The sequence below is a fragment of the Heterodontus francisci genome, chromosome 13 (assembly GCF_036365525.1).
Source record: "Heterodontus francisci isolate sHetFra1 chromosome 13, sHetFra1.hap1, whole genome shotgun sequence".
Taxonomy (NCBI): domain Eukaryota; kingdom Metazoa; phylum Chordata; class Chondrichthyes; order Heterodontiformes; family Heterodontidae; genus Heterodontus; species Heterodontus francisci.
In genome coordinates, this window is record NC_090383.1 from 86,004,180 (window position 1) to 86,026,351 (window position 22,172).

The 22,172-nt window shown below is 44.4% G+C and overlaps 1 protein-coding gene across 2 annotated transcripts in view; it reads left to right on the forward strand.

The window, feature by feature from the left end:
- The window catches only part of ubr2 (ubiquitin protein ligase E3 component n-recognin 2), a 177,306-nt gene that overhangs the window by 73,589 nt on the left and 81,545 nt on the right, over nt 1-22,172 (forward strand). The window contains exons 11-12 of one of the 2 annotated variants that reach the window (XM_068045123.1): nt 50-148; nt 19,712-19,878. In XM_068045123.1, coding sequence (XP_067901224.1) covers nt 50-148; nt 19,712-19,878 — 266 coding nt within the window. The remainder of the gene's footprint in view (nt 1-49; nt 149-19,711; nt 19,879-22,172) is intronic. The other variant, XM_068045124.1, reaches the window with a different exon arrangement.

Below are 22,172 nucleotides of genomic sequence, written 5' to 3' on the forward strand. Positions count from 1 at the left end.
ATTCAACTCATTTGTCCACCTCCTTGCCTCTTCTCTGCCTTTTCATTAGAACTATGAGAGGTTGCAGACTGAGTATGTGAATGATGACCACGACAGAGAGTTCTCGGTTACCGATCTTTCAGTGCAAATTTTCACAGTACCTTCCTTGGTGAGTAGTAATTCGAATTTGACTGAGGACAATAAGATGTTTTCGTGGCATTACTATGTGAAAATTGATTTTCTGTTGTCATGCAGGCCCCCACCTGCCAAGAATGAAGCATATTAATTTTGTCATATGAACATTGATTTTAAACTTGTTGGGAAGAAGAGAAGGCCTGTTACAAGGGCTGCCAGACACTTAGCTGAAAAACATTTGCATACTAACAGACTGTGCTTGTGCAGACAAAAGGACCATTACCTGACACATTCAACCCACAATGGATTTTGATCAGATTTTGAAGGTATAAGGAAGAGTATTCTAGAGACTGCTAAGATGATTTAGAACATTAATGATTTAGATGAGGGAACTAAATGTAATATCTCCAAATTTGAGGATGACACAAAACTGGGTGGGAGGGTGAGTTGTGAGGAGGATGCAGGGGAGGGTGAGTTGTGAGGAGGGTGCAGAGAGGCTTCAGGGTGATTTGGACAAGTTAACTGAGTGGGCTAATGCATGGCAGATGCAGTATAATGTGGATAAATGTGAGGTTATCCACTTTGGTAGCAAATACAGGAAGGCAGATTATTATCTGAATGGCTATAAACTGAGAGAGGGGAATATGCAGTGAGACCTGGGTGTTCTCGTACACCAGTCGCTGAAGGTAAGCATGCAGGTCCAACAGGCGGTAAAAAAGGCAAATGGTATGTTGGCCTTCATAGCGAGAGGATTCGAGTACAGAAGCAGGGATGTCTTGCTGCAATTATACTGGGCCTTGGTGAGGCCACACCTGGAATATTGTGTGCAGTTTTGGTCTACTTATCTGAGGAAGAACGTTCTTGCTATAGAGGGAGTGCAGCAAAGGTTTACCAGACATCTTCCCGGGATGGTGGGACTGACATATGAGGAGAGATTAAGTCGGTTAGGATTATATTCGCTGGAGTTGAGAAGAGTGAGGGGGGATCTCATAGAAACCTATAAAATTCAAACAGGACTTGACAGGGTAGATGCAGGAAGGATGTTCCCGATGGTGTGTGAGTCCAGAACCAGGGGTCATAGTCTAAGGATACGGGGTAAACCTTTCAGAACTGAGATGAGAAATTTCTCAGTGGTGAGCCTGTGGAATTCGCTACCACAGAAAGCAGTTGAGGCCAAAACGTTGTATGTTTTCAAAAAGGAGTTAGATATAGCTCTTGGGTCTAAAGGGATCAAAGGGTATGGGGCGAAAGCAGGAACAGGTTACTGAGTTGGATGATCAGCCGTGATCATAATGAATGGCGGAGCAGGCTCGAAGGGCCAAATAGCCTACTCCTGCTCCTATTTTTTTTCTATGTTTCTATGATATAATCCACAAAAGCCAGGACTGTTTAAACTAGCTGGTCACATGACTGGCTGGTCCAGGGTTTTTTGAACTAGCCACAGAGTTTTTGAACTGAGGAAAGACTGTTTGCTCCTGGATTGAGAAGACCTCTCCTGTCTGCTCCCATCTCTTTCTCACAAGCCTCTGCACCCACTAAGGACATGTGAACTTCAAGAGAGAAAAGTCTCCTACATCGAACAAGGTTTAAGAAGAATACTGGGCCCAAATGAAAAGCAAGACCTACTTAAAATCAAGGACTTTACAGCGGGCTTGAAGAACAGTAACCAAAACCATCTTGCCTGGAGACCAGAGCGGCGGCAGGCGGACCTGGGAGGAATTGCATCCTGAGCGGGACCTGAAAAGGAGAGAGCGGGACTCGGAGCCCTGACTTACCTGGAGACCAGAGCGGCGGCAGGCTCTCTCACTCTATCTCTGTCTCTCCGCGCTGAGATTCGAAAGAGGAAAAAAACCTTAGTGACATCATGAGAAATCTGCAAGGTGATTGGCTGGGTAAGTAACAGCTGTTAGTGCATTTAAATAGCTTAAAAACAAAAAGGAAAAGTTTTTTTTGAAAACATCTTCCAAACCTACAGTATATGTGATGAGGTGAATACTACTAAAGTGTGTTTTTTGTAAATTAGTGTAATTTATTAAGGACTTTAGATTGTAGTGGGTAGTGTTTGGAGTAGAACAAGGCCCCTACTGTAATTGTTATTTTTAATAGGGAGTAATTAAGTAATCTTACGGTAAGTCATGGCAGGAGAGCTCGCACCTGTGATATGCTCCTCCTGCGCTATGTGGGAAATCAGGGACGCTTCCAGTGTCCCTGACGACCATGTGTGAAGGAAGTGTATCCATCTGCAGCTGCTGGCTACCCGCATTACGGAGTTGGAGCTGCGGGTGGATTCACTGCGGAGTATCCGTGATGCTGAGGACGTCGTGGATACCATGTTTAGTGTGGTGGTCACACCGCAGTTAATTGCTGCACAGGCAGAGAAGGGATGGGTGACCACCAGACAGAGTAGTAGGCGCAGGCAGTTAGTGCAGGAGTCCCCCGTGGCCATCCCCCTCTCAAACAGATATACCGCTTTGGATACTGTTGGGGGAGATGGCCTCCCAGGGGAAAGCAGCAATAGCCAAGTTCTTGGCACCACGGATGGCTCTGCTGCACAGCAGGGAGGGAAAAAAGCTGGGAGAGCCATTGTGATAGGAGAGTCGATTGTAAGGGGAACAGAGAGGCGTTTCTGTGGCCGCAAACTAGACTCCAGGATGGTATGTTGCCTTCCTGGTGCTAGGGTCAAGGATGTCTCGGAGCAGCTGCAGGACATTCTGAAGGGGGAGAGTGAACAGCCAGTGGTTGTGGTACATGTCACTACCAACAACATAAGTAGAAAAAGGGATGAGGTCCTGCAAGATGAATTTAAGGAGTTATTAACTAAGTTTAAAAAGCAGGACCTCAAAGGTAGTAATCTCAGGGTTACTTCCTGTGCTACGTGTTAGTGAGTATAGGAACAGGAGAATAGACCAGATGAATGCTTGGCTAGAGAAATGATGCAGGAGGGAGGGATTTAGATTCCTGGGACATCAGAACCGGTTCTGGGCAAGGTGGGACCTGTACAAGCGGATGGGTTACACCCAGGCAGGACCAGAACCGATTTCCTCGCGAGGCATTTGCTAGTGCTGTTGGGGAGGATTTAAACTAGAACGGCAGGGGAATGGGAACCTGAGTGGGGAGACTGAGGAGGAGGAAGCAAGGATACAAACGAAAGACAGCAAACAAAAAGGCAAAAGGGAAAGGCATAGAAATCGGGCAAGAAACAAATAGGGCAATCGTGTGAAATAATGCTAAGATGACTAAGAATGTTAAAAAGACAAGCCTAAAGGCATTGTGTCTCAATGCGCGAAGTATTCGCAATAAGGTAGGCGAATTAACCGTGCCAATAAATGTAAATGGATACTATATAGTTGCAATTAGGGAGACATGGCTGCAGGGTGCACAAGGATGGGAGCTGAACATCCAAGGGTATTCAATATTTAGGAAAGACAGGCTAAAAGGAAAAGGGGGTGGAGTAGAGCCTTGTTAGTAAAAGAGCAAATCAATACAATAGTGAGAAAGGATATTAGCTCAGAGAATCCTGATGTGCATTCTGTAAGGGTGGAGCTAAGAAACACCAAGGGGAAGAAAACGTTGGTGGGGGTTGTATATATACCCCCAAACAGCAGTGGTGATGTAGAGGATGGCATTAAAACAGGAAATTAGAGACGCATGCAATGAGGGTGCAACTGTAATTATGGGTGATTTTAATCTAATATACATTGGGCAAACCAAATTAGCAATAATACTATAGAGGAGGAATTCCTGGAGTGCATACGTGATGGTTTTTTGGACCAAAACATTGAGGAACCCACTGGAGAACAGGCCATTCTAGACTTTGTATTGTGTAATGAGAAAGGATTAGTTAACAATCTTGTTGTGCAGGGTCCCTTGGGAAAGAGCGACCATAACATCATAGAATTCTTCATTAAGATGGAGAGTGAGAGTTGATTCTGAGACTAGGGTCCTGAATCTAAATAAAGGAAACTATGAAGGTATGAGGTGCGAGTTGGCTATGGTAGATTGGGGAACGTTACTTAAAGGGTTGACAGTGGATAGGCGGTGGCTAGCATTTAAAGAGTACATAGATGAATTACAGCAGTTGTTCATTCCTGTCTGGCGCAAAAATAAAACAGGAAGGGTGGCTCAACCATGGTTTACAAAAGAAATTAGGGATAGTATTGGATCCATGGAGGAGAAATATGGAATGGCCAGAACAAGCAGCAAACCTGAGGATTGGGAGCAGTTTAAAATTCAGCAAAGGAGGCCGAAGGGATTGATTAAGAAGGGGAAAAAAGAGTACGAGAGTACGATAACAGAGAACATAAAAACTGACTGTAAAAGCTTCTATAGATATGTGAAGACAAATGTGGGTCCCTTGCAGTCAGAAACGGGGGAATTTATAATGGGGAGCAAAGAAATGGCAGACCAATTAAATGTATACTTTGGTTCTGTCTTCACAAAGGAGGACACAAATTACCTCCCAGAGATATTGGGGAACATAGGGTCTAGTGAGAAGGAGGAACTGTATGAAATCAGTATTAGTAGGGAAATGGTGTTAGGGAAATTGGGATTGAAGGCTGATAAATCCCCAGGGCCTGATAATCTGCATCCCAGTGTTCTTAAGGAAGTGGCCTTAGAAATAGTAGATGCATTGCTGGTCATTTTGCAAAATTTTATAGACTCTGGAACAGTTCCAACAGATTGGAGGGTAGCTAATGTGACCCCACTATTTAAAAAAGGAAGTAGAGAGAAAACGGGGAATTATAGACCAGTTAGCCTGACATCAGTAGTGGGGAAAATGCTAGAGTCCATTATAAAAGATGTAATAGCAGAGCACTTAGAAAGCAATGACAGGATTGGACAAATTCAACATGGATTTACGAAAGGGAAATCATGCTTGACAAATCTACTGGAATTTTTTGAGGATGTAGCTAGTAGAATAGATAAGGGAGAACCAATGGATGCGGTGTATTTAGACTTTCAGAAGGCTTTCGATAAGGTCCCACAGAAGAGATTAGCTTGCAAAATTAAAGCACATGGAATTGGGGGTAAGGTACTGACTTGGATAGAGAACTGGTTGGCAGACAGGAAACAAAGAGTAGGAATAAGCAGGTCTTTTTCCGAGTGGCAGGCAGTGACTAGTGGGGTACCACAGGGATCAGTGCTAGGACCCCAGCTATTCACAATATATATTAATGATATAGATGAGGGAATTAAACGTAATATATCCAAGTTTGCAGACGACACAAAACTGGGTGGGAGTGTGAGCTGTGAGGAGGATGCAGAGAAGCTCCAGTGTGATTTGGACAGGCTGAGTCAATGGGCAAATACATGGCTGATGCAGGATAATGTGGATAAATTTGAGGTTCTCCACTTCGGTGGCAAAAACAGAAAGGCAGATTATCTGAACGGCGATAGATTGGGAAAGGGGGAGGTGCAGCGAGACCTGGGTGACCTTGTGCACGTCGCTGAAAGTAAGCATGCAGGTGCAGCAGGCAGTTAAGAAAGCAAATGGTATGTTGGCCTTCATAGCAAGAGGATTTGAGTACAGGAGCAAGGATGTCTTACAAGGCCATGGTGAGACCACACCGAGAGTATTGTGTGCAGTTTTGGTCTCCTTATCTGAGTAAGGATGTTCTTGCTATGGAGGGAGTGCAGCGAAGGTTCACCAGACTGATTCCTGGGATGGCAGGGCTGACTTATGAAGAGAGATTGGGTGGATTAGGCTTGTATTCGCTAGAGTGTAGAAGAATGAGAGGGGATCTCATCGAAACCTACAAAATTCTAAAAGGACTGGACAGACTAGATGCAGGAAGGATGTTCCTGATGGCGGGGGAGTCCCAGACCAGGGATCAGAGTCAAAGGATAAGGGGTAAGCCATTTAGGACTGAGATGAGGAGGGATTTCTTCACCCAGCAAGTGGTGAACCTGTGGAATTCTCTACCACAGAAAGCAGTTGAGGCCAAATCATTAAATATATTCAAGAGTGAGATATAGTTTTGGGGCTAAAGGGATCAAGGGATACGGGGAGAAAGTGGGAACAGGGTACTAAGTTTGGATGATCAGCCATGATCGTATTGAATGGCGGTGCAGGGCCGAATGGCCTACTCCTATTTTTCTATGTTCAGATATTGCCTCAAATTGTTCCACTTTATTTCTTCTCTTTTCTGTTTCTACTACATGTGTGTATCGCGTATGCATACTGGCGAGGGCGCGTCACGTATCTGTAGGCATTAACTGAATTAGAGTTTAAGTTTAATAAAGTTCATTTTTTCTTAAAACGTAAGAAATCCCATTCGGCTAGTTTCTTTGCGTTATAATTGGAAGTTAGTGAACAAGGTTTCACCAAGGGGGAGCTTAAAACCCTAGACCCCTTTCACCTGGTCGTAACATTGGTGCTTCTCAGTGGATCAGCACGAGGAACAGTTCTGAGCCATGAAGATCAGAAAGGTTCAAGGTTTACAGTCAGTCTGTAATGTTTGAGCTGCTGTCAGTTGGAGTAGCAGGTTGGACTCCGGATTCCTTAAATGGCGAGGTGGGGAAAGGTGGCAAAGACACTCAGTGCTGGTCATTACTCAATGGCCCCCTGTGTATGGAGACATGGGGCTGAATTTTTCATACCCCTCAAAGCTGCTGGTTGCAGCGCGGGCGCCTGTAAAATTCTGTGGGGAGAGGCCCTCGTCGACCTGCAACATCAAGAAGGGCCCGCCCCAAATTACCGGTGGCAAGGGGAACTAGGTACGGCTCCCCTGGAGCTCATTGGCGGCACCCCAGTTACTGTATGTAAAACGGTACTTACCTCTACTGATTATGCAGCCCGCCGCCTTTCCACGGACACTTCCGGATTTTTCGTGGAACGGGCGGCCGTCATGTGCCGTCCCGTTCACCATCAGAAAAGCCGGCAGGTCATCAGAGGTAGAAGGTTCTGCTACGGAAGGCAGATATTCAGATATTCAGGGGTCTCTGCATTCTGGAAGGGAGGACGGAGGGGGGGATGTTGAGGGTTCCCACTCTGCATACTGGAAAGGCGGGGGAGGGATATTCAGGGGGCTCACTCTGCAGACTGGAAGGGAGCCACTGTGATTCCGCCCTCCATAATAGTTGGCAGCTCTGCCATTGACTGCCTCTGTCATTTGAAGGAACAGTGGCACTTGCATCACCCTGTATGTGGGGAGAGTGCCAGAGATGGTAGGTGTGTGAAGCTTATATGTCTTGTGGGCCAATCACTGCAGCTTGTACAGTCTTTGTGGTCATGCAGTGCCACTCTTAGAGGGAGCGAAGACATTCAAACATACGAATCAGGAGCAGGCCATTCAGCCCTTCGAGCCTGCTTCGCCATTCAATACGTTTCATGGCTGAACTAATTACTCCGTATTTCCACCTACCCCCGACAACCTTCCACCCCCTTGCTTATCAAGAATCTGTCTAACACTACTTTAAAAATATTCAGAGACTCTGCTTCCACCGCCTTTTGAGGAAGAGAATTCCAAAGACTCACGACCCTCAGAGAAAAAGTTTCTCCTCATCTGTTTTCAATGGGCAACCCCTTATTTTTAAACAGTGACCCTTAGTTCAAGATTCTCCCACAAGGGTCAACATCCTTTCAACATACACCCTGTCAAGACCCCTCAGGATCTTGTATACTTCAATCAGGTCACTTCCTACTCTTCTAAATTCCAGCGGAAACAAGCCTAGCCTGTCCAATCTTTCCTCACAAGACAAGCCCGCCCATTCCAGGTATTAGTCTAGTAAACCTTCTCTGTACAGCTTCCAACGCATTTATGTCCTTCCTTAAATAAGGAGACCAATACTGTACACAGTGCTCCAGATGTGGTGTCACCAATGCCCTGTTTTGCTGAAGCATAACCTCCCTACACTTGTGTCCAATTCCCCTCGCGATAAATGATAACATTCTATTAACTTATCTAAATACATGCTGTACCTGCATACTAACCTTTTGCAATTCAAGCACGAGGGCACCCAGATCCCTCTGCATCTCAGAGCTCTGCAATCTTTCACCATTTAAATATTACTTTTTTGTTCTTCCTGCCAAAGTGGACAATTTCCCACTTTCCCACATTATACTTCATTTGCCAGGTCTGTGCCCACTCACTTGACCTATCTATATCCCTTTGTCCTCTTCATTAGTTACTTTCCAACCTATTTTTGTGTCATCAGCAAATTTAGCAACCATACCTTCGGTCCCTTCATCTAAGTCATTTATATGAATTGTAAAAAGTTGAGGTCCCAGCACAGATCCCTGTGGCACATCACTCGTTACATCTTGCCAACCAGAAAATGACCCATATATGCCTACTCTCTGTTTCCTGTTAGCTAGCCAATCTTCTATCCATGCCAATATGTTACCCCCCACACCATGAGCTTTTATGTTCTGCAATAATCTTTGATGTACCTTATCAAATGCCTTCTGGAAATTTAAGTACAATACACCCATCAGTTCCCCTTTATCCACAGCATATGTAACATCCTCAAAGAACTCCAATAAATTGGTTAAACATGATTTCCCTTTCACAAAACAATGTTGACTCTGCCTGATTACCTTGAATTTTTCTAAATGCCCTGCTTTAACATCTTTAATAATAGCTTCTAACATTTGTCCTAAAACAGATGTTAAGCTAACTGATCTGTGGTTTCCTGCTTTCTGTCTCCCTCCCTTTTTGAATAAAGGAGTTACATTTGCTAGACGGGCAATGCCATGCCATACCACATAGCTGCTGCATGAAAGCACTTGATGTACCACTCAACATCAATCACTGCCCTGTCAGGAACCTTCGAAGAATTGAAGGAGCCGAATTGAACTGCAACTTGAAGATGGGAATGTTTCACCCTATATTTATTGATGCGCTTCTTGAGAGGATCCATTTGCGTCACAGGCAAAACCAGCAGGCAGTTGCAGCACACATAGAAGGCCCCCGGTTGTGAGCAGCAGCACCCAAGGAGAGCTCGCCACTACAGATCACAGCGCATCGACAGGTCCCGCATGACATACCTGCAGATGTCAGAATGCCAGTGTCAGAGGCGACTACGGATGTCGAAGAGGCAGTGACATATCTCTATGCCCTGCTGAATGATGACCTGCAGCCCAGGGGCTTTGGGGACGTCCTATGCCTGTGGATCTCAAAGTGACAGCGGCTGTCAATTTATATGCCTCTGCATCATTTCAGGGGTCTACCGGAAACATTTGTGGGGTCACACAGTCAGCAATGCACCATTGCATCAGGGAGGTCACCGATGCCCTATTCTGGAGGGCTGGTGACTATATCCACTTCACGACTGACCCTGAAAGCCAAGCCCAGAGGGCCACCCATTTCGGCTCCATCGCAGGATTCCCACAGGATGCAAGGGGTCATAGATGGTACCCATGTGGCCATCAAGGTTCTCGCTGGTAGACCAGTTGAATATGTCAACTGTAAGGGCTTCCACTATGTGCAGCTCTTATGTTATCACCAGAAACGATTCATGCAAATCTGTGCCCGCTTTCCAGGCAGCTGCCATGATGCCTTCATCCTGCAGCAGTTTCCGTTGCTGTTCACTGAAATGGCTGAGATGGAGGGGTGACTTCTTGCATACATGGCTGTTGACACGGTGAGACGCCCAGCACTGCTGCACAAGAGCGATACAACGGAAGCCACGGAGCTACAAGAGCCTTCATTGAGCAGGTGATGGGCGTGCTGAAAATGTGATTCTGCTGCCTGGATAGATCGGGTGGTGCCCTGCAGTCCAAGCTGGAAAGGGTAGCTCGCATCGTTGCTGTCTGCTCTGCACAACTACACACTCAATAGTGGGGAGACTTTGCAGGATGAGAGACATGAGCAGACTCATCCTCTGACGATGAGGATGCTAAGGACTTAGAGCAGTGAAGGTACATGGGAGGACCGAGAGCATCCAGGCACCGCATGCAGGCGAGCGGCGAGCTAGGGATGCACAGCAGCACCCAATTGATCAAAGGTTATCCACGCCATAGGAACCACCAGGGGCTCTGCATGCCACACAGCACCCTCGTTCACCAGCTGTGCAGCAGTTCGCATCTGCAACATCTTTGCGTCCACCGTTACTGGCAGCAGAATACTGAGCCATTGTCCGTATTACTGCATCCGTGGAGATGCACATGATTGATACTGGCATGGCAATGATATTCCATACGTTGGCAGTTCTGAAAAGCCAATGATGTAATGGGAGGAGCCACGATCGGGACATGCTGGCATACTTCATTCGCACAGTAAATGCAACACACGTGTTCGTGAAGAGGCTTTTGTTTTCGGCTTTTATACATGCAGATCCATTTGTGTCGCGATGCTTTTTGGAAATGCTTGTGGATTCTCCTACATGGTGTCACTTCTGCGCTAGCAGCCTGACTGCAGGAAGGCTGCTGATATGATTGCCCTTTGGCTGTAGTTGACTTTGGCTGTCGTATCCTGTGCGCGCGTTGGCCTAGAGGGCCTCGCTGGCTGGGAGAGTGATCATTCATCCCCTTCCGGCATTGGACCCTTTGACACTGGATGGCCGCTGGGCAACTCACCACTTCTGCCATCTCAAGCCAGGCTGCCTTGTTCAGGTGGGAGGGCATCTTCTTGCCATCGCTGGTGAAAAGGACCTCCCGCCTTGCCCACACAGCCTGGAGAAGAGTGAGCAGGGAAGCTTCGCTGAACTGTGGGGCCACCGTAGAGTCCCCCTCTGCCATCCTCGACTCTTGGTGTGGTCCTTTAAATGCAAAGGTGACTCCACCATTTAACAGCTCTAACTTCTGGCTGCAAGGTTTGTCTTGCACATGTTTGAAAACCAATGCAGGACCAGTGATGAAATCTATGCTGTGTCATGGTTTTTCAGCTATTACACATCGATGCATGTTCACGAGCACTTTGCTTCCGCGGCAGCTGATCATAGTTATTGGTGTAACATTTCTGGTTGGCAATGCAGCAAGAATATGAACATATTTTCCTCTTTTCTTACAAAGATTGCTTAATTGCAGTTACATGTCTTTTCCCATAACAGCAGAGAAATGAATACAGATTCCAAATGCATATTAGTCTGTGGCTTTTCACGGTCAGATGATTTGAAGCATGGCGCCCGAATAAAATTTAGCCTATTGGGTGAGAATAGGATCAGTGTCATTTCCTGTATCCCCAGTCTGTCAATGGGCGTTGGGCTCTCATCAGAAGAATAGCCACTTAGACAAGGTATTGGAGGGTACTGTTTGCTCATGGAAGTATACTCCAGTAATCCTTCGACACCTTGAAGAGGGAAAACTATGGAAGGGGAAAATAAGTTTGCATTCTGATTATTGTTAACCTAAATTCATGGAGAAGACTCGGAGGGCGGCGTTCCGGACCGGTAAGTATAAAAAACTTACCTCGGGGATTCACGGCCTACATTCACGGAGAAGACTCGGAGGGCAGAGTTCTGGACCAGTAAGTATAAAAAAACTTACCTCTGGTAAAAAAAAACTGAAAAGTGACGTCACAGGAAAGCTGTGACCTGATTGGCTGGTAGGGAATATGTACTGAATTTGAAAATAAAACATTGGTAAAAATTGATTAAAACCCTAATTAACTAATTAGTACAGTAACTAAACCAGAGGGAGGAGATTACTGTTTTTAGTTAGCATTTAATATTTATAGTAGAAATCTAGCACTAGGGACCATATAGTTAATTATAACAATTTAGTAAGGATTTAATAAGTATTTATTTTATATTAATTAACTAATTAGTGCTAGAAATGACAGAGGGGTGAAGTGCTTCACCTGTGAGATGTGGGAAGTCCATGATGCTTCCAGCGTTCCGGACGACTACATCTGCAGGAAGTGTACCCAGTTGCAGCTCCTCACAGACCGCATGGATCGGTTGGAGCGGCAACTGGATGCACTTAGGAGCATGCAGGTGGCAGAAAGTGTCATAGACAGGAGTTTTAGAGAAGTGGTTACACCCAAGGTGCAGGCAGATAGATGGGTGACCGCTAGAAGGGGCAGGCAGTCAGTGCAGGAATCCCCTGTGGCTATCCCTCTCTCTAACAAGTATACTATTTTGGATACTGTTGGGGGGGGGGATGGCCTATCGGGAAAACAGCAGCGGCCAGAGCAGTGGCACCACGGCTGGCACTGTTCAGGGAGGGACAAAGCGCAGAAGAGCAATAGTTATAGGGGACTCTATAGTCAGGGGCACAGATAGGCGCTTCTGTGAAAGTGAAAGAGACTCCAGAATGGTATGTTGCCTCCCTGGTGCCAGGGTCGAGGATGTCTCTGAACGGACAGGGGGCATTCTGAAGGGGGAGGGTGAACAGCCAGAGGTTGTGGTACACATCGGTACCAACGACATAGGCAGGAAGAGTGATGAGGTCCTGCAAGGGGAGTTTAGGGAGTTAGGTAGAAAGTTAAAAAAACAGGACCTCCAGGGTTGTAATCTCGGGATTACTCCCTGTGCCACGTGCCAGTGAGACTAGAAATAGGAAGATAGTGCAGCTAAACATGTGGCTGAACAGCTGGTGTAGAAGGGAGGGTTTCAGATATCTGTACCATTGGGATCTCTTCAGCGACAGATGGGACCTGTACAAGAAGGACGGGTTGCATCTAAACTGGAGGGGCACAAATATCCTGGCTGCAAGGTTTGCTAGCGTCACTCGGGAGGGTTTAAACTACTGTGGCAGGGGGGTGGGAACCAGAGCAGTAGGACAGCAAGTGAAATAAATGAAGGGGAACTAGTAAATAAGGCCAGTAAGACTAAGAGGAAGAGCAGGCAGGGAGATGTTGCGGAGAGCAGCGGGACTGGTGGTCTGAAGTGCATTTGTTTCAATGCAAGAAGTATAACAGGTAAGGCAGATGAACTTAGAGCTTGGATTAGTACTTGGAACTATGATGTTGCTATTACAGAGACTTGGTTGAGGGAAGGACAGGATTGGCAGCTGAATGTTCCAGGATTTAGAAGCTTCAGGCGGGATAGAGGGGGATGCAAAAGGGGTGGGGGAGTTGCATTACTGGTTAAGGAGAATATCACAGCTGTACTGCGGGAGGACACCTCGGAGGGGTCATGCAGCGAGGCAATATGGGTGGAGCTCAGGAATAGGAAAGGTGCAGTCACGATGTTGGGGGTTTACTACAGGCCTCCCAACAGCCAGCGGAAGGTAGAGGAGCAAATATGTCGACAGATTTTGGAAAGATATAAAGGTAACAGGGTTGTAGTCGTGGGTGATTTTAACTTCCCCTATATTGACTGGGATTCACTTAGTGCTCGTGGCTTGGATGGGGCAGAATTTGTAAGGAGCATCCAGGAGGACTTCTTGAAATAATACGTAGATAGTCCAACTAGGGATGGGGCCGTACTGGACCTGGTATTGGGGAATGAGCCCGGCCAGGTGATCGAAGTTTCAGTAGGGGAGCATTTCGGGAACAGTGACCATAATTCCATAAGTTTTAAGGTACTTGTGGATAAGGATAAGAGTAGTCCTCGAGTGAAGGTGCTAAATTGGGGGAAGCTAATTATAACAAAATTAGGCAGGAACTGAAGAATTCAGATTGGGGCGGCTGTTTGAGGGTAAATCAACATCTGACATGTGGGAGTCTTTCAAACGTCCGTTGATTAGAATCCAGGACCAACATGTTCCTGTGAGGAAGAAGGATAAGTTTGGCAAGTTTCGGGAACCTTGGATAAAATGGGATATTGTGAGCCTCGTCAAAAAGAAAAAGGAAGCATTCGTAAGGGCTGGAAGGCTAGGAACAGACGAATCCTTTGAGGAATATAAAGACAGTAGGAAGGAACTTAAGCAAGGAGTCAGGAGGGCTAAAAGGGGTTATGAGAAGTCATTGGCAAACAGGATTGAGGAAAATCCCAAGGCTTTTTATACGTATATAAAGAGCAAGAGGGTAACCAGGGAAAGGGTTGGCCCACTCAAGGACAGAGAACGGAATCTATGTGTGGAGCCAGAGGAAATGGGCGAGGTACTAAATGAGTACTTTGCATCAGTATTCACCAAGGAGAAGGACTTGGTGGATGACGAGCCTAGGGAAGGGAGTGTAGATAGTCTCAGTCATCTCATTATCAAAAAGGAGGAGGTGTTGGGTGTCTTGCAAAGCATTAAGGTAGATAAGTCCCCAGGGCCTGATGGGATCTACCCCAGAATACTGAGGGAGGCAAGAGAAGAAATTGCTGGGGCCTTGACAGAAATCTTTGCATCGTCATTGGCTACAGGTGAGGTCCCAGAGGACTGGAGAATAGCCAATGTTGTTCCTTTGTTTAAGAAGGGTAGCAAGGATAATCCAGGAAATTATAGGCCGGTGGTAGGGAAATTATTGTAAAGGATTCTTTGGGACAGGATTTACTCCCATTTGGAAACAAATGGACTTATTAGCGAGAGGCAGCACGGTTTTGTGAAGGGGAGGTCGTGTCTCAATAATTTGATTGAGTTTTTTGAGGAAGTGACAAAGATGATTGATGAAGGAAGGGCAGTGGATGTTATCTATATGGACGTCAGTAAAGCCTTTGACAAGGTCTCTCATGGCAGACTGATACAAAAGGTGAAGTCACACGGGATCAGAGGGGAGCTGGCAAGATGGATACAGAACTGAGTCGGTCATAGAAGACAGAGGGTAGCAGTGGAAGGGTGCTTTTCTGAATGGAGGGATGTGACTAGTGGTGTTCCGCAGGGATTAGTGCTGGGACCTTTGCTGTTTGTAGTATATATAAATGATTTGGAGGAAAATGTAGCTGGTCTGATTAGTAAGTTTGCGGACGACACAAAGGTTGATGGAGTTGCGGACAGTGATGAGGATTATCAGAGGATACAGCAGAATATAGATCGGTTGGAGACTTGGGCGGAGAAATGGCAGATGGAGTTTAATCCGGACAAATGTGAGGTAGTGCATTTTGGAAGGTCTATTGCAGGTGGGAAGTATACAGTAAATGGCAGAACCCTTAGGATTATTGACAGGCAGAGAGATCTGGGTGTACAGGTCCACAGGTCGCTGAAAGTGGCAACGCAGGTGGATAAGGTAGTCAAAAAGGCAAACGGCATGCTTGCCTTCATCGGTCGGGGCATAGAGTATAAAAATAGGCAAGTCATGCTGCTGCTGTACAGAACTTTAGTTAGGCCACACTTAAAATATTGTGTGCAATTCTGGTCGCCACACTACCAGAAGGACGTGGAGGCTTTGGAGAGGGTACAGAAGAGGTTTACCAGGATGTTGCCTGGTCTGGAGGGCATTCGCCATGAGGAGAGGTTGGATAAACTCGGATTGTTTTCACTGGAACGACGGAGGTGGAGGGACGACATGATAGAGGTTTACAAAGGTATAAGCGGCTTGGACAGAGTGGATAGTCAGAAGCTTTTTCCCAGGGTGGAAGAGTCAGTTACTAGGGGACATAGGTTTAAGGTGAGAGGTGATGTGCGAGGCAAGTTCTTTACACAGAGGGTGGTGAGTGCATGGAACTTGTTGCCGGGGGAGGTGGTGGAAGCAGGTACGATAGCGACCGTTTAAGCGGCATCTTGACAAATACATGAATAGGATGGGAATAGAGGGATACGGACCCTGGAAGTGCAGAAGGTTTTAGTTTAGGCAGGCATCAAGATCGGCGCAGGCTTGGAGGGCCGAATGGCCTGTTCCTGTGCTGTACTGTTCTTTGTTCTTTGTTCTAATCTAGTCGCCTAAGCTTCATTGGTAAGCATTCCCTCCCCCACGTTTTTAATGACCTTTTGAACGTATATCCGTTTGATAAACTATTCAGTTATCTCTCCTAAACCTCCTGGAAAGGCTTGGCACCCAATCTTCTGTGAAGCACATTGGAACATTATTTTTCTCCATTGAAGACATGACATCAGTGAATTTTGTTGCATTATTTGCTGCTGCTTGTGAGCTCAGTGCAATGCATCAGTCCCCTAAGGTCTGTAAAACTAAAGCTATTCCTGCATGCAGTGATTTGATTGATCTGTCTCCAGGATGGTAAAAGAATATAAGTCCTGTATTCTTCCTAAAATAAAAGCAAAATACTGTGGATGCTGGAAATCTGAAATAAAAACAAGAAATGCTGGAAATATTCAGCAGGTCTGGCAGCATCTGTGGAGAGAGAAGCAGAGTTAACGTTTCAGGTCAGTGATCCTTCTTTAGAACCTTCTCTCTCCACAGATGCTGCCAGACCTGCTGAGTATTTCTCGTATTTCTTGTTTTTATTCCTGTATTCTTATGCTTAATAACAGTACATGGGTATTAATTTGGAACAGGCTTGAGGGGCTGAATGGGCTATTACTGTTCCTATTCTGTGGATTGCCCCTTTTTACCAATTGGACCACTGTAATGTCTAGCTCAAATATAAAAGTAACTAAAAGCACAGAATGAGACGACCATTGGTACTCAAGCACTTAAACAGACCATGCTCACTTTATTTCTCAATCCATTTGCTTGCTTGAGGATGATTGTACAAGTTTCTTCTTATCCCATTCAGCACAGGTGATTGTGCAACTCTTGAAATGCCATTCTGTATTATTTATCAATGACTATTTTGTGTGTGATGGGAGGCGAAATTTCAATTTTTTGTAGAACCATGGAAAAATTGAGAGACGCACTGATGTAAAATTGAGAGGTTATGATGGAGGAAGTCTGAATGGTACACCAGGTGGTTTAACTGGCCTTTCCCCTCTGGATATTGTAGCAGTAATTACTTGTCCTTTGTTCACTGGAATATGTATTTAAAACTAGGCAAATCAATGGGATTGAAATCTGTCTCTATATGCTATGTGTGTGTCCTTTGTGAATCAAGTTTTCAGTTTTAAGTGGGTATCAACCCGCTGCACAAGTCCCATTTTGGGCCTAATTACTGATGATGCTTGCACAGGGATAGTGATGTAACCAAGGATTCTCCTGCCACATTGTTTAAGACATAATGCAGGAGCATAGTTTTGGTTGTTTTGTAGCTCCTGTAAATGTTTGATTACAAAACGTGTCCCAAAATGTGTTCCCCATTGCTAGCATTTCCACCAGGTTCTGTGTTGTCCAACCTTGTTGCCTTTATAGGGCAGTCATTTGTTAAAGCCATTTTTAACAGTTTCTAGTTAACAAGACTTCTAGTGGAGGTAAATGGAAAATTTTGTGTATAAAATATGTATATTTTTTATGTTACAGCCACTCAAATCAGCCAATATATGTGCAGTGCTTGTGTAGTCCCCTTGTATTTCATGGTCAGGATCACTGAAGACCACTATAGAGCAGAGTTGAATTTGGCGAGATAATCCTGGTTAGAATGACCACCTGGTTATTATGGCCAATCAGGCAGGTCCTGTGGGTGATTGTAATGGATATATTTATTGTACTCGGTTTACAAACCACTGACCACCTCCAGGCGCGTATCCATTGTCTCTCGAGATAAGGAGGCCCAAAAGAAGAAAAAAAAAGAAACTCGGTTTATGGAATTTAAATGATATTTCTAAATGTGTTCACATTATTGTACCATCTGGGTGTCAATTAAAAGTCTGCCAATGTTTCCTATCAAAAATAAATCCTTTTCAGTCCCCATGAATGGTCCCAGGGATGAGGGATTTTAGCTACAAGGTTAGGTTGGAGAAGCTGGGCCTGCTCTCCTTGGAGCAATGGAGAATGAGGGGAGATTTGATCGAGATGTAGAAGATTCTCATCGGCTTGGATCGAGTAGACATAGAAGACTTGTTCCCATTAGCTGATGGTCCAAGGACTAGGGGACACAGATTTAAGGCTTTGGACAAGGGGGGATGTGAGAGAGTATTTTTTTTATGCAGCGGGTGGTAATGACCTGGAACACTCTGCCCACGAGGTGGTGGAAACGGAGCCGATGAATGATTTTAAAAGGAAATTGCATGGGCACTTGACAAAATTACAGGGCTATGTGTTAGAATGGGGAAATGGGACTGATTGGATTGCTCTATAGAGAATGGTCATGGCCTTGATGGGCCAAATTACTTCCTTCTGTGCCCTATGACTCATTATGTCCAGCTCCATACTGGAGGATGCCTGTTCTACTAATCAGCCATGAGACTGTGTCTCTGAGCTAGATTAAATATGAATCTTCCTTCTCACACAAGACTGTTACAGTGCATAATTTTCTTTTCTTCCTCCTATTTCCAACTGTCTATATGGACATAAAATTTAAAAAGAACGGGCCAGGTCATTTCATCAGTGTGCTAAACATTTTTTTTCAAGAATTCTGCTCATTTGATTTGTTTTTTAAAGGAAAAAAATTATTGGATTTAATTTGACTATGTTGAAGTAGGGATTGACTGTCTTCCCCAACAAAACCTATCTTTGTGGGAGTAGTCTTGGGTACAGGTAAAGCAAGAGCACTTCAACTTCGGAATGACAAAGTGAAAGAATTCAGCTGCCACAGAATTTTTGAAGTTTGCAGTTCAGAAGTTGCCATTTTACCAATGACTGTCAGTTCTTTGCAAAACTGCCCTGTTACCTGTGCTTTGCCAATGGCCCTGCACCTTCTTGTCCTCAATGAATTTGTGCACACTCCCATTTCTGTTATTAAAAAAAAAGTCCTGTGTCTGATGCTGTGTTTTATTTCGTCAAGTAGTATGTGCCTTTCTGATTAGAGTAATAGCTATCTTTGGGAATGGGCATGCTCAAACTGTTCTATTACCACCATGTCTGTTACTAAATATGAAATACAAATAAATGTGATTGAAGGTGTTCTGAATATATTTGTAGTACTGAAGTGGTTGAAATAAGTTTCCACCAAATTTAAGCAGCAGTTTATTTGGGTGCTTTATGGAAAATGAGTGTGCTAAAATCTTTTGGTCAATCAAATGAAGTAAGAGAACTATAGTTCCTGATATGCTATGTACGCTTGGAAGCTTTTTTTCACATATGTACGATGTGACATCTTTTATCTAATTTACTTCGATAAAATAGTTGCACTGGGTAAATAAACTAGTATAGTTGGATTTTCTATTTATTACAGAATTTCTGTCAATATGTTAGCATTTTCATCACCATATGGTAACTAAAAGCAATGGGTTCTTAATTCAATGTGCCACCAAACATCTTATTTTATACATGTGTATTTTCTTATTAAAGTTGTGTTATAGTCCTTTTGATATTGGCTCCAAACTGAGTGAACAGATAGGCAATCTGCTCCACTGTTCTAGCATAAGCAACTAAGAAATATACAGAAGCAGTGAAGGATGACCTGCCCTTTGATTTTTCCACTTGTACATGTGGGGCTTCACCTCCACATGTTGCTTTGTTTGGTCCATGTGTTTGAAAAATGTAAATGTGAGAATGCCTGCCAAATCCTAACAATCTGTTATGGTGCATTACAAATGTACTATCTCATCAGGCAATAGATATTGTATTTTTCTCCTGTATTTGCATTTATTGAGGATTTTGATTTATGTTTTTCTGCTCCAAATACTACTTTGAAGGAAGCACAAATTAACATTGTTGTTGATTATAGTATTTCTGTGTTTATATGTCCAGTTTCTCGTCACATTTTGGCTTACAGTTTCCCTTATTTTATATGCTGTTGTGTCACGATTTTTGTTTGGGATGGGGAAGTGGGAAGGGTTAGTGGTGCTTCCTCAACTCATAACTACATGAGGAAACATCACTGCACTATTAAAATTAATATGATTGTATTTCAGGCTCGCATGCTGATAACTGAAGAAAACCTCATGACAACCATAATTCAAACTTTCATGGATCATCTGATGAGACAGCGGGATTCTCATGGCAGGTTTCAGTTTGAAAGGTATACAGCCATACAGGCTTTCAAGTTCAGGAGGGTGCAAAGTCTCATTGGTGATCTTAAGTAAGTGTGAAAATGTAACTTCTAATAAAGTTGTATTCTGTAAAGCTGTCTGGAAGAGCACCTAGTGAATGCCTGCTTCTCTCTGTTCATCATTAAATTTGCAGTGATTGTATATAAGGTATCGAAGAAAGAACTGGTATAATGAAAAATAATTGTTTTCAGTTTGACAGCAACATTACTATAGATCAACTTTTAAAGTGTTGTGATAGAATTAGCAGCTCAACAAAGATATATCTGGTGATGAATTTGTGCAGTGAGATTATGGGAATGAATTTTTCATTAGCAGTCTGTCTGATATTTTGAGTTACTTGTTACAAATCTGGTGAGTCAATTGAAAGAAACATTTTTGGTAGCAATCTGATTCGCTATAAACTTCCTTTAATCTATATTTTACTACAGTGTTATGTTAAGTTGTATAATTGGTACTGTTAATACAAAGTTTGCAATGAAATCAATGTTAGGTTTTTGTAGCATTCTTAAAACTTAAGACGTCAATTTCTATTTATTGATTTATTTTATTTAGAGATACGGCACTGAAACTGGCCCTTCGGCCTACCGAGTCTGTGCCGACCAACAACCACCCATTTATACGAATCCTATATTAATCTCATATTCCCTACTACATCCCCACCATTCTCCTGCCACCTATTCTACATTAGGGACAATTTACAATGGCCAATTTACCTATCAACCTGCAAGTCTTTGGCTGTGGGAGGAAACCGGAGCACCTGGCGGAAACCCAGGCGGTCACAGGGAGAACTTGCAAACTCCGCACAGGCAGTACCCAGAACCGAACCCGGGTCGCTGGAGCTGTGAGGCTGCGGTGCTAACCACTGTGCCGACCGAAAGCTACTGCTTTTAGTTGCCTCTTTTTTTTCTTGTCCACAATTTTTTTCACTGTATCGGACTTGTGAAATTATGCCATTTTGGGACTGGTTTGCATCTATTAATCTCTACATGTTAGCTTACCTCAAATTATTTTATTTAGTCTGAGTGATGTCCTTGCTTGTGTGCCTTTATCTGCAATTTTTGCTAAAGCCCACACTTAGTGATGGATCTGAGGTATACCCAAATCCACAGATTTATAAAAATGTGTGTGCATTAGCTTGGCTCAATGAGGAGGGAGGGGTGGGGGGGAAAGTCTTGTCTTCGAATAGCACGCCAGGATTTGAGCATATAATTTAGGCTGGGAATTCACTGTCGAACTGAGGGTGCAGATTGTTGGAGGTGCTGTTTTTTTGGATGTGAAGTCAAACTGAGGTGATTCGTATTGAGAGAAAAACAGGGCATCCTCCTGGTATCTTGGCCAGTACTCTTCCTTCACAAAAAATTGAACTTAACATGCGTTTTATTTGCTGCGTTGTGTGCCTTTATATGTAGCTGGCTTCTGTATCTGCCTTGAGATCTACAAAAATATAAATAATCTTCTCTGCCTTTTCTTGCTCAATATAGATGAGCTTGTGCTTTGCTCCCAGTTTCCCAACATCGCTTTGATTATCGGGGTGGCACAAATTAATTTGCACTCTGATTTGTCTCTAACCAATTATCTCCTTGAACATCTGGTTGAAAATGCGAGCGTTATATATGTGGAATGTGATTTCATGCTTTGTGATCAAATTAGTGGAAGCATCTTAATTTTTTTGAATCATAAATATTCAACAGATTCTATCAATAAATTCAAGACATTTAGGGTTGAATTTTACACACCCTCTGACGTCTGGGGTTGTGGCGGGGGAGCCCGGAAAATGCTTCCGGGAGAGGCCCGCCTCAACCCCCCACACCGAGAAGGCCCCACTGCATTTTACCAGCGGCGGCGAGGCCTTGGAGCGTTCCCCCCCCCCCCCCCCCAACCCTCGCCTCATGACAGTGGAGCCTTCATTTGCGTAATAAAATTAATTCAAATTCATGTTAATGAACTTAACTGGACCGGGCAACCATTCCACGCCAGTATTTTGGCCGCTGGCCTTAGGAACCCCATTTGGGGAACTGAGGTGAGACACTGGTGGTGGTGGGGGGGGGGAAGACTGTAATTTTCACGTGGGGGAGGCTGGGGGGGGGCGGTGAGCAGAGAAAACTGTTTCCATTGGCTGAGGGGATGGTGAGAAAGGGTTAAAGGGCGAAAATCATAAAGTTAGAGGGTGAAAGGTCGGGTCTGGCAAAAATGGTTTTTCGGGGGGAGGGAGAGGGAAATAAATTTGTTTGATTGTGGGGGGTGGTGGAAGAGGGTCTTTTGATGTGAACTTTATTGATTTTAAATTAAAGGTAATGTTCCCTTTAAAATTCAAATGATCTGT